The sequence below is a fragment of the Cavia porcellus genome, unplaced genomic scaffold, assembly GCF_034190915.1.
Source record: "Cavia porcellus strain 051 isolate PalLab524CR breed Dunkin Hartley unplaced genomic scaffold, mCavPor4.1 scaffold_8, whole genome shotgun sequence".
NCBI classification, from domain to species: Eukaryota; Metazoa; Chordata; class Mammalia; order Rodentia; family Caviidae; genus Cavia; species Cavia porcellus.
This window is the reverse complement of record NW_026947491.1, coordinates 20,241,484-20,254,734: the sequence shown is the minus strand read 5'-3', so window position 1 is coordinate 20,254,734 and position 13,251 is coordinate 20,241,484. Positions and strand designations below refer to the sequence as shown.

Here is a 13,251-nt window from a genome sequence, read left to right as displayed (position 1 = left end):
CCTATCTGTGCTCAGTCCCAATCCCCAAGAGGAAACACCTGGGGGTCCAGGGCTAGGTTCTTCTCTAGAGCTGTAGGGTGAGGGCTGGGCTGATTTTCATCAGCACAGGAAAGCCCTGTTTGCATGGCCTCCTGCTATATAGTGAGCTCTGTGGCAAGGAAGCAGAAAAATTTCAGTAGCAAATTACATGTAAGTCTGCAGATCAAGTCTGGTGAAAATCATATCGTTATGTAAAATAAGAATTTCACGTAACTCTGTGATGATATACACTTCCAATTAATAATCTTAACTTATTTTTACAGATTCAAAGAATATACAATTCAGGTGCAAGTGTTTACTCCATTGTACAAAAGTTGAATTTCTCACAGATGTGAGAGTGAGTGATTATAATGTGACCCAGAGTTGATAAATGTTTTCAGAATTCCAGTGAACCCAGGTCATCCCTTGCAATCTCCAGGACAGAGGTAACACATGCAGTGAGACTCACAGAACCTCTTTACTGTGTTGAAATTGTGCTCCTATTTGTCTTCCTGCAGAGTTACCTGTGCTTCCAGGAAGACTGAAGGGTAAACAGCCACAAGATTTCATGCTGCTTGTTAAGCTACTAACAACTCCCAAGGTCTCAATGACTGAGGTTCTGACAGCATTTTCATGATTCTCAGCTCACTGAAAATTTGATTTATATTTTTCAATTGTGTGATTTATTTTCAAGTCAAGGAAAACACTGGTCATCTAGAAAATTGCTTACAGCTGAAGGATACTTAGGATATTCAACAACCCTTTCTTGGAAGTGGAAGCTTTTGTTTGAAATTGTACATAGTAACAATATATTATTGTATGAATTAGAAGATACTTATAATAAAAACAATTGGGGGCTGGAGATTTAGCTCAGTGGCATAAGCATCTGCCTTGCAAGCAGGCAGTCGTGAGTTCAATCCCCAGTACCAATAAAAAGGAAAAAGACAAAATAATAATAATAATAACTTGTTTTATTTTATCAAGCACTAAATTTTCTTGTCCACCTCCACCAGCCCAGAGGATGACTTCTAGGCTCCACTCCTGCTGGCGACACAAATTCACACCTGCAACCCTTGTGCCCCCAATGTGCATGGGCTTGGAGGATGACTGCTGCACTCATCCCAGCTGGGGCCACTGAGCTGCACCCTCAACCCAGCACGCTCCTCCCATTTGCTGACCCAGAGGACTTCCAGACCCTTCCTGGCCTGGCCTACTGATCTTGGCTACCCTCCTGATCTTATAGGCCCAGCACAGCTGTGAACATTTGGCTGCCACTCTCCCTCCTGAAACCTTGAACTTCAGTGGGCTGGCAGTGCTGATTTGGTGAGAGACTTGGAGGCCCCTTGCCCATACAGAGGACCCCGACAGGTTCTCATCACTATGTACCCAACAATTGGGCAGACATCAACCACACAGTAGGAACCTGGAAGATATACTGCTGAGAGTCGTGACTATTTTGATTAAATAACTATATATTGGCTGAGAATGTTAAAATGACAAAAAGAAAAACCAAAATGCAATCTCAAAAATTCATTCCATCAGATGCAAGAACAGGAGACAGCAAATTAAAGGAATTTAAAAATTATACACCAGAAATCTCTGAAAAGATAGCAAATTCATAAGGCTAAAGAGGAAACCAAATTAGAAATAATGTCTTACATAAAATCAAGAAATAACAATCTTAGTAAAGGATTTGCTCAACACAGCTAGGGAAGAAATAGAAAAAAAACAGGAGCAAGGGAAATTGATTGAAATGTTGAAAGAACAATGTACAAAACACTCAGAATCCATGAAAAAAATTCAAAGAAATATCCAAGAAACAAAAAATTCTACTGAAAGCTGGCAAAACTGTTTAAAGGAAGCTAAGGATAGAATTTCAGACCTTGAGGACAGGATCACAGATAGCAAACATGAAAGGATAGAATTTATAAACACAACAGAGCATCATGAAATGACAATCCAGCAACCTTAAGATGATGCCAAGACAAACAATGTAAGACTAATAGGCATCAGTGAGGATGCAGGAGACAAGGCAAAGGTCATAACTAAGCTGTTCACAAATGTAATAGCATAAAATTTCCCAAACATGGGGAAGAAACTGATAAACAAATAACTGAGGTATACATAATGCCAAACAGTCATAACCAATATAAAGCTGCATACAAACATATAATAATTAAGATCCCAGACATATAGCATAAAAACAGAACACTAAAAGCTGTTAGAGAAAAGACATAACTCACCTATTGAGGAAAGCCTATTAGAATAAAGGCAGACTCCTCAGCACAAACCTTCAGGTTAAGACGAGCTTGGAGTGAGTATTTCATATCCTGAAAGAAAACAGATTTCAACCTAGATTGATCAAATGTAATGGAGAAATATGATACTTCCATGACAAAGAACAATTCAAGAAATTGATATCTACCACACTAACCCTAGAAAGCATATTTAAAGACATTCTAGAAACAGATAAACATGACCACAATCTTTAGAACAAGAACAGAATGAAACCACCAGGCTGGACAAGAAATTAAACAAGAGAAGAAGGAGGGAAACCAACAACAGAAACACAATTGGCAAAGTCAAGCCAATACATACCATTGATATCCATAAATGTAAATGGGTTCAATTCATCTGTCAAAAGAAACAGGGTGACAGATTGCATCAGCAAAGAGGACCCACAATATGCTGTATACAAGAAACACATCTGACTCACAAAGAAACTAATAGACTAAAATTCAAAGGATGGAAAATAATATTCCATGCAACAGGAACCCAGAAAAAAGCAGGGATAGATATTCTGTTTGCAGACAAAGTGAACTTCAAACCTAAAATGACTAAAAGAGATAAAGAAGTCCACTACATACTTGTAAGTGGAAAACTACAAGACAAAGAAATAACAGTTATAAATACATAAGCACCAAATACAGGAGCACCCTACTATATAAGACAAACACTAATGGACATGAAAAGCCAAATACACAAGAGCACAATTGTAATAAGAGTCATTAACATGCCACTGTCTCAGAGAGGTAAATCAACCAGACAAAAAGTCTGCGAAGAAATAACAAAATTGACTCATACCTGTGAACGAATGGACTTAGTGGATGTTTACAGAGTATTCCACCCAACCACATCAGAATATACTTTCTTCTCAGCTGCACATGGGACCTTCTTCAAAATAGACTATATATTAACTAATAAAACATTCTTAAGTAAATGCAAAGGGAGTTAAATTATCCCATGGATAATATCTGACCATAGTGTACTAAAATTGGAAAACAATGGCAAAAATCATAACTACATGAAAATTAAATAACAACTTTCTGAATAACCAGTGAGTTGCAGATGAAATCGAAGAAATGAAACAATACCTACAATACAATGAAAATGCAGACACAACATACTGTAATCTATGGGACACAATGAAAGGAGTCCTAAGAGGGAAATATATAGCAATAAGTAATCACATCAAAAATGGAATGAACACAAATAAATAACCTAATGCTACATCTCAAGCTTCTAGAAAAGGATAAGCAAGTCAAACCCAAAGCTCATAGAAGAAAGGAAATTGTAAAGATTAGAGCAGAAATTAATGCAATTGAAACCAAAAGAACAATACAAGGAATTAATGAATCAAAGAGCTGATTTTCTGAGAGATTAAACAAAATTGATAAACCTCTGGCAATTCTTATCAATAAAAAGAAAGAAAAAATGCAAATCCATGCAATAAGGACTGAAAAGATGGAAATTACTACAGATCCAGTGGAAATTCAAAATATCATGAACACTTACCTTGAAAATCCGTACTCACATAGAGTGGAAAACACAGAAGAAATGGACATATTTCTAGAAACCTATGAACTACCAAAGCACAATCAAGAAGACATAGCAATTTTGAATAATCCAATATTAGCTACTGAAACTGAAAATGTGATTAAAAATTTACCAACAACGAAAAGTCCAGGTCCTGATGGACTCATGGCTGAATTCTATAAGAATTTAGAGATTTAATGCCAGTACTCCTTAAACTCTTCAATGAAATTGAAAGAGAAGCAGTCCTCCCTAAATCATTCTTGGAAGCAAGTATCACTCTGATACCAAAACCAGAGAAAGACCCAACCAAAAAGGAGAACTATAGGCCAATCTCACTAATGAACATTGATGCAAAGATTCTCAATAAAATACTGGCAAATACAATGCAGCAAATCATCCAGAAGATTATACACCACAATCAACTGGGATTTATTCCAGGAATGCAGGGATGGCTCAACATACACAAATCAATAAATGTAATACACCACATCAACAGCCAAAAATAAAAATCACATGATCATCTCAATAAATGCAGAAAAAACTCGCTGAGAAAGAAATTATGTAAATATCACCTTTCAAAATAGCATCTAAAAAATGAGATACTTAGGAATCAACCTAACCAAGAATGTAAAAGAATGATATGCTGAAAATTACACTACTCTAAAAAGGAGATTGAGGTGGATATTAGAAAATGGAAGGATATTCCTTGCTCTTGTTTAAGAAGAACCAACATTGTGAAAATGGCCATACTCCCAAATCAAAATACCATTAACATACCTCATAGGTCTACAGAAAGCACCCCAAATTCAAAGACCTTCTCCAAAAATGGACATCAGAGATGAACATACATTTCTCAGATGAAGATATACAAATGGCAAATAACTACATGAAGAAATGTTCACCATCACTGACCATTTGAGAAATGCAAATTAAAATACCATTGAGATTTCCTCTCAGCCTGGAAAGAATAGCTGCCATCAACAAATAAACTGAAAAGAAATGTTAGCGAGACTGTGGGCAAAAAGAAACACTTCTCCACTGTTGGTAGGAGTGTGGACTGGGGCAACCACTGTAGAAATCAGTATGGATATTCTTCAAAAGACTAGGATTGGAGGTTCCATTCAATCCAGCCATTCCCCTGTAAAAATTTGGATATTTCCCCAGGAAAATTGAAAAGGTCTTGTCACAGAGATATATGTTCACCCATATTCATAGCAGCACAATTTGTGAAAGCTAAATCCTGGAAACAACCCATATGCCAGTCAACCACGGAGTGCATGAAAAACTGGTATTTTTTTAATTATTTAAAGAGAAGGAAACAAAAAATACATGGAGATAAAAAAAGGGGTTAAAATAATAGAAAATTACAGAAAAATAAATGGTAAGAAATCACCAGCTGATACATATTGTCATCTTAGAAATAGTTGTTCAGGTTACAACATTAAAGTACATAAAGTGACATTCAAATAGTGACACTGCCAACAATTCTGCTCAATGATCTAACAAAAACTTAGTAATACGGTTATCAGTCCTACACACTTGTTTTTTATCTTAAAGAGAGTAAGATTAAACATATCAAAACAGAAAAAAAAACATTTCAAAAAGAAACAATTTAAAGAAATACAGATTTCAAAGCAAGTCCACTGGAGATCTTCACTGTTTATCTAGTTGTCTCTAGTTTCTTCCAAATAGTTGTACCCATCTTCATGCACATTAAGTACATACTGCATATTGTAGAACTATGCAAATCATTACAGAATGATGAAGGCTTTTTAGGTCTTCAAGATCTGACATTATGGAAGACAATAATAACTACCATAGTATCATTCTCTTCGTAGTAGGTGCCCTTATCTTTCCATATGCTGAAATTAAACTTAAGAGACTAGACTAATATCACTCTGATCAGTGACTACAGCAACAGTGGCAGAGAGGCCTCAATGAATGGGGCAGACAGTGGAAAGAGGGAGTAAGGTGGACAAATTACAGCAGGAAAGTGGAGTAGCAGACATGAGGGAGAGACCTTAAGGTATAATCTTTAGTATAGATAGCTTTGATACACTATTTAAAAAAGGTCATTGTTAATAGTGTATCAGGATTTAAAACACACAGTAGTCTTATCGCCCTGTTTAGGTTGAATGTAACTTGTTCCGTTCTGTCCACTCATATCAGATTTGAGGGCAAACACATCTGACCCAAAAATAGCAGGTTATACCATGCTAACTATCCTTAATTTCCTATTAACCTCAACTGAAACCCTGTATTACTTACATTGTCTTACTATGATTGATCTTATTTGAATCTGAATCATTAGAGCTTGCTTTTGCCTTGGCTGATTTTATTTGAATTTGTATGCTTGATAGTATCAACCCTAAAAGTAGAGGCAACTACTCTGAAGTTGACAAGATGTGAAAGATAACCATACCGATTTTGATTATTAACAGCTCTCAAGTCCTACAATGTTTTCAAAGCTGTGTTTTTATAAAAATAGCTATGAATACTATGCTTAACTATATTAAGCCTGGTGATGTGGACAAGTCTATTGAAAATAACAAGAGAAAGCGTAGTAACTACGGTAGATCACATAATATTGTGGTCCTATGTGTCTTTTTCATTGCATGTTTTTCTAAAAATTTGTTTTGTTGTCTTGTTATGATTTGTTTTTCCCTATAATACAGAGAGAATAGATATGCATGTAGAAATTCACACATGAGAAGATTCTTTAAAACTATTTATGGGAACAGATTATATAATACAAGATTCAACTTGTCATCAGCAGGAGTCAGCCCACATCACTAAACCCCCACTAGGAAAGACTCCCAGCCATCAAGGTCATAGTACTGGTAACCTTCAGTACTCCCTGGCCGTCAAGGTCACAGAAAGAGCCATTGGATTCATCATTCCCACATCAAGCCTGCAAAACAAGGGACTCCAGCAAAGTGGACTATCAAAAAGTCTTCTGACCCTTTACAGGTCAAGCTCCAAAGATGTGGACCCTATGTCTGTTTATGTGTATAATTTTCCTTATTCCACACATTCCCATGAAAGACCACTGCCTTGTAGCTTATATGAGGGTTATGACTAGAACTTCAGATGGAGTCACCCTTAGCCTCTACCAGAAGCTTTGGGAATGCCATCTTTAATGTCACCCCCTCAATCATGGGGTGGGCTGTCACAAAAAACCCTGAATGCATTGAACTTGCCTCAGCCTCATGGATTCTGGCTGTTTTTTCTCATCAGACTCAAATACCCTTTCTATATACGTCCAGTGATCTGTTAGATGGATGGATGCTTCAGTAATTCTAGGTCAAACATGTGCCACTATTATTTTCACCAAATTGCTTGGGGTTGTGAAACCATAGCCCCGTGGTCTTATCTGCTGCAAGATATGACTCCCATAAGGGCTTCATTTTATTTTGACCAACAAAATGGGGAGATTCTTTTTGAAATGGAGGAAAAATTTGGAGCATTTGCCTCTATGTCACTGAGTGGGATCCTGATTCATTCTACCATCCATGGAAAACCAGAAAAGTACTCCAATCTGTTCAAAACATATAGGACCCCTCAGTGGGCTCACCTTGTCACAAAAGGCGTTTCTCACTGGAGCGATTACCTCCACCATGAGGTCCCCTCTCTCACCATCTGTCCCTGAATGACCTCTTCACACCATAGCACAGTTACAACCTGAGAGTCCTATCTTGCAATCTCTGGAACTGATGTTTAAATTACTTAGTAGCTCATCCACCATTACTGAAGATTGTTGCCTATGCTTAAATCCCGAGACGCCCTATTATGTGTGACTTAATGCGAATGCAACTGTTGAGACCAACAATCAAATCCAAATGGTAAACACCTCAAACCTTGGTTCTGTTTTTTTATGCTGGTGGGGACAAGGACCTGAATCCCTCACTTAGGGAAATATTCAGGACTCTGGACTTTGTATTCAATCTGTAAATTTCCCTTTGAAGTACTCTCCATTTCAAATCAATTGTAATTCAACTGTGTATTTACTAAATGTCTCTTACCTCTTCAAACAACATTTAGTCTCTATGGAAGAAACTTGCTTTTCCTGTAAAAATGGCCTCACCCCTTGCAATTGTCTGGTTGTCATTACTGGATCTAACCCTGAACTCTGCATCTTAACTCATGTTCTTCCCCAAGTATATAGGTATTCTGGAGAAGGAGGTAGGTAACATATGGGGTTAGCCAATCTCATGAGAAAAAAGAGGGCCCCAGACTTCACAATATGTATCAGCTGGTGATTTCTTACCATTTATTTTTCTGTAATTTTCTATTATTTTAACCCTTTTTTATCTCCATGTATTTTTTGTTTCCTTCTCTTTAAATAATTAAAAAAAAATACCAGTTTTTCATGCACTCTGTGGTTGACTTGGCATTTGGGTTGTTTCCAGGATTTAGCTTTCACAAATTGTGCTGCTATGAATATGGGTGAACATATATCTCTATGACAAGACCTTTTCAATTTTTCTGGGGAAATACCCAAATTTTTACAGGGGAATGGCTGGATTGAATGGAACCTCCAATCCTAGTCTTTTGAAGACGTGACGTTTAAACTGTTTGATTGACTTTGCAAACCTGGGGCCGGGAGCTTGAGCAACTAATTAGAGGATGAGATTGTGTAATACAGTAATGATGGTAAGTTTCCTGCTGTCCTACTCTGCTTTGTATTGTTCACATTACTGTTCTATTTTCCTCCTTTAAAATAAAAAAATTACAAAATCAAAAAAAGAAAGAGGTGAAAAATCAGAAAGAAAGAGACAGAAATGGAGATTAAGGTACAGAATGGTTTTGTTGTTCTTTGTAAATTTTTCAATTTTTAAGGTGCAAAAGAAGGCACAGGACCAAGTCCTGCTCTGCCCTCTTGTCTGGAAAGAGCACATTAAGTCCATAGACACTGCCCTGAGTTCAGTCAGGCTGCCCTTCTTCCTCCTCCCCTGAGCTCAGTGCTCCTCATGGTGTTGAGGCTGAGGCTGGGGACTCGGTCTTCTAAGGGGGCCAAGGGGAGGAAAAAGCTTTGTAATGAGATTCCATGGAGAGGGGTGGGAAAGATTTAATTTCCTAACCTGAAGCATTTATTATTGCATGAGATAGTTCCTCATCACCCAAACTAAACCAGCAGATCCATATTTAGATGATAAGGATATGACATGGAATAGAAAATTCACTTCACAAAATGCACAAATTGTGTGGAGATGGATGCAAGTTTTGTTTACCAACAAGTAAAATTCATAAACAGAAAATTTAAAAAGTCAGTGCTTCGTATATACTCATGCAATTACATTTAACAGAGAATATTTCCTTGAACTTGGGCACTTCATTGGGGGTGGTTCAGGACCTAAGAAGTTAATACAGAAGAGAAAACCCAGATGCCCCAGGAAACACTCCCTCCTCTGCTTCTTTCTGTGCACCTGCTCCTCAGGGCCCAGCTGGTTCTCCAGGGACAACAGCATCCTCAGTTGGGCGTGAGCGCCCCTACAGGGAGGTTTTTGTCTGGGCTCACACTGATGTTTCCTCACAGTGCCACCTGCACAGTAATACACGGCCGTGTCCTCCGGTCTCAGGCTGTTCATCTGCAGATACAGCGTGTTCTTGCCGTTGTCTCTGGAGATGGTGAATCGGCCCTTCACGGAGCCTGCGTAGTATATGCTACCACCGCTACTGATGAGTGAGATCCACTCTAGCCCTTTCCCTGGAGCCTGGCGGATCCAGCTCATGTCATAGCTACTGAAGGTGAATCCTGAGGCCACGCAGGAGAGTTTCAGTGAGCCCCCAGGCTGCACCAATCCTCCCCCGGACTCCACCAGCTGCTCCTCAGCCTGGACACCTGCAAACACAAGAACATCTTGTTCAGGAAACTGTCACACATGTCCACTGATTACCGCAGTCACATCCAATTTGCCACTCCATTTTCTTGATTCTCAATAATTTACCTCTCAGAAGAGTAAACAGGAAAACCCAACTCAGCCCAAATTCCATGGTGAGCCCTCTGTGCTCAGTGCTGATCACCGAGTAGGCACCAGGGCTGAGCTCCTTTGCAGAGCTGCAGGGAGAGGGTTAAGCTGGTTTTCATGAGCACATGGAGGCCCTATTTGCATGAAATTCTGCTATATAGACAGCTCGGCGCATGAAAAACTCAGAGAGGGCAGAGTAACATCTGATGTTAGTGTGCTAATGACATTTGGTAGCAAAGATATCACTGAAGACAACAGGGAAACTTAATTGATTAAAATTCTTGATTTTGATCTCTTTATTTTTATTTTTCATGTACTCTTAACATGCACATTGGTTTTTGTATGCTTTGGAAATACATAAAATTATCAAATTGTCAGGAACATTTTCCTTTACTACAGGAGAGTTGATGTGCTGTAAATGTCCTCTCCACTGTCTGGGCCTATGTTCTCATAAGCTGTGGACAAACTGCTTCCTGTTCCACGGCCTGAACAGAGCACACACACCTGGGATGACTCTCTTCTCCTCTTCCTACAGGGAGAACATATGTGACTTTGCTGTTTTCTGCTGCCTGCTAAGAGAAAACAGAATCTTAGTCCATGTGGATGCCTGCTACTGAGTCTCTTATCTTTACCTATCATTGACTCTCTCACTCTTTCTCTGTGTTGAGACTTTGTGTATCTTTGATAGCTTCATTAGACATTACACATAAACTTCCCATAGAAAAAGTGTGCATCTGAGAAATATTAAAACACAGGAACACTTTTACAACCACACATACACAATCACAGTAGTGAACTCATGCATCATCCTCAGTGTGTCCTGAGGCTACTCTGCAATCCCTCCCTTCCCTACTTCTCTCCTGCATCCCATCCTCAGGCAGCTTGTGATCATCCTCGGGTTGCTTTACGTTAACTTTCCTATTTCAACATTTATACTTTGAGCACACAATTTATAATATTGGTCATGTTTAGCATAGAATATTTTTTGAGATGTCTACATATGACTATGTAAGTGATTCACAAACATTTATGCAAATTCACTTACAAATACATAAAAATAGACCTGGAATACAGCTCAGTGCTATGCTATTTGCCTATTGATTCTAAAGATTTCTCGTCCCCAGTAAGACAAAAATAATTAGAAAATGAATGCTCAAATACTTCAGATTAATTCCTCAGGAAATCTGTTAATGCTCATTTAAGTATTCAGAGTGTTAACATGACAGATACAGAAACTTAGGGAGTGAGTATGTCTATGGCAGCAACTGTAAAAATACCACAAAAGGCGCATCTTACATGAAAGGCACGTTTTCCTTGCCTTTCTGGCCTTCAAGAACAGGCAGTGACAGAGTTGGTGTCTGGCAGGAGTCAGCTGTGTGCTCCAACCCTTGTCTAGTTTCTGCACCCTCAGGTAGAAAAAGATGCACACTGCATCCCTCCATTGCAGGGAGGCAGGACAAGAGATCAGCTCAGGTCTCAAGAGCCCTGATTTCCTCTAGGAACTGATCTCTTCCAGGCAAATCTCTCAAAAAAGACTCTACCTGGTAATGACGCCCTCCAGAGGGCGCATGAACTCCCATGTGGAAACACTGAGAGCCCAGGTTCTCAGATCCCAGCTCTCCATCCTCTCCTCTAGACTCCTTTTACCTCTGACTGAAGTCATTTTTCTCTTTCCTAATGTCCCTAAAGCTTTCAATCTCTCTAGTATCAAATTAAAAGTCACATGTAAACACCCTCTACATAAATGATGGGTGACGTTTTGTGGATGGCACTTTTCTGTTTGTATTTCTGAAATTAAACAATTTAAGTGTTTCCTGAATATAGTGGTGGGCTTTGCATGGGGTGGACATTTCCAATAAAAGCATGGAAAGCAAAACAAAATCAACATCAACCAAACCGAGCAAGGCCCACATTTCCCTTTAGTGACCCAGAATCACAATCTTTGCATCCACTCACTGTGACATTATGTCACCACTTTACAGGTCCCTGCAGCCCCATACCCAGGTATTGAGGCTGAAACTGGGAAAGGGGTCCATTGTGAGGGGGGCTGAAGCCCACAGTGTCCCAGACCCGCTTTTTATGTGGATGGCTTTCAGGCCAGGGTCTTGCAGCAAAAGAGACCACACAGATGCAAGGCAACATGCTCACGGGCTGCTCTGTACAAGCTCCTGTTCTACACTCTTGCCATTCTTGCCTTTGTGGGAGATCCTGAAGTTTCCTCTTTTCTGCGTGAGCTTCTGTTATGCCATGTAATGTTTAAAGTAATTGACGTTATTTGGTTCTGCTACACAAGAAATCTTTGTTCTACTTATTTTCCTTTCTCTCCCACTTCAGTACTCGCTGTTGTAACCCTGGACCACTTCCCTACTGCACGGGAGCCATCTCCTTGTCCTCTTCTCCTCAGCCTTTGTTATTTTCTTCCTTTGTACAATTTTTAGATGTGCTCTGCGGTATACTGTGAGCTGTGTGTCTCGCGCGCCGCCTGCTGGTCCAGAGCGCCAGTACAGGGAGGATTTTGTCTGGGCTCACACTGATGCCCCCACACTGTGTCTCTTGCACAGTAATACATGGCTGTATCGTCGGGTCTCAGGCTGCTCATCTGCAGATATACCGTGTTCTTGCCGTTGTCCCTGGAGATGGTGAATCGGCCCTTCACGGAGTCTGCATATTTTATGTTACTACTACTGCTACTGATGTATGAGATCCACTCCAGCCCCTTCCCCGGAGCCTGGCGGATCCAGTACATGGTGTAGCTACTGAAGGTGAATCCTGAAGCCACGCAAGAGAGTCTCAGGGAGCTCCCAGGCTGCACCAAGCCTCCTCCGGACTCCACCAGCTGCTCCTCACACAGGACCCCTGAAAACACAGAGACATCCTACTCAGGAAACTGTCACAGAGATCCACTGTTTATCCCCTTCGTGTCCACTTACATATTCAATATCTCTTGTTTTTTTTTTTTTACCTTTCACAACAGCAAGAAGAAAAACCCAGCACACTTTGAGCTCCATTGTGAGCATCTGTGCTCAGTCCTGATTTCGTGTGGGAACAGCTGGGCACCAGGGCTGGGCTCCTCTACAGAGCTGCAGCGTGAGGGCTGGGCTGCTTTTCATCAGCACATGGAGGCCATATTTGCATGAGTTCTTGCTATATAGACAGCTCTGGGCTTGATATCTCAGAACGCACATGACACAGCAGCTGTGAGTGTCATTAGAAAGATTGGTAAGAATGGTAGTAATGAAAAACATTATGATAGTTATGTGACAGAGTCTTGTTCTGTGAGTGTCAATTGAGCTCCATTCACTTTTGTCCATGTCCATGAATCATAGTTTTTTATTGATATTGCTTACTGTAATCGTGTAAAACTGAAAATGCCATAAACTGTTGTATTATCTACCCTAGATCCCATGTCTAATGGTTATGTCTACTGTCTGGTCCTGTTCTCTCTTAA

General features: G+C 39.7%; 2 gene segments (V, D, J or C); both read right to left on the bottom strand.

Annotated features, from left to right (window-relative positions):
- Window positions 1-9,034: 9,034 nt before the first annotated feature.
- On the bottom strand, window positions 9,035-9,897 carry LOC100733025 (immunoglobulin heavy variable 3-23-like). The segment is given in 2 exon segments: window positions 9,035-9,676; window positions 9,783-9,897. Coding segments are annotated over 2 exon segments (603 nt in total).
- A 2,325-nt stretch (window positions 9,898-12,222) lies between these two features.
- On the bottom strand, window positions 12,223-12,899 carry LOC100733308 (immunoglobulin heavy variable 3-48-like). The segment is given in 2 exon segments: window positions 12,223-12,659; window positions 12,766-12,899. Coding segments are annotated over 2 exon segments (477 nt in total).
- Between the last annotated feature and the right edge of the window lie 352 nt (window positions 12,900-13,251).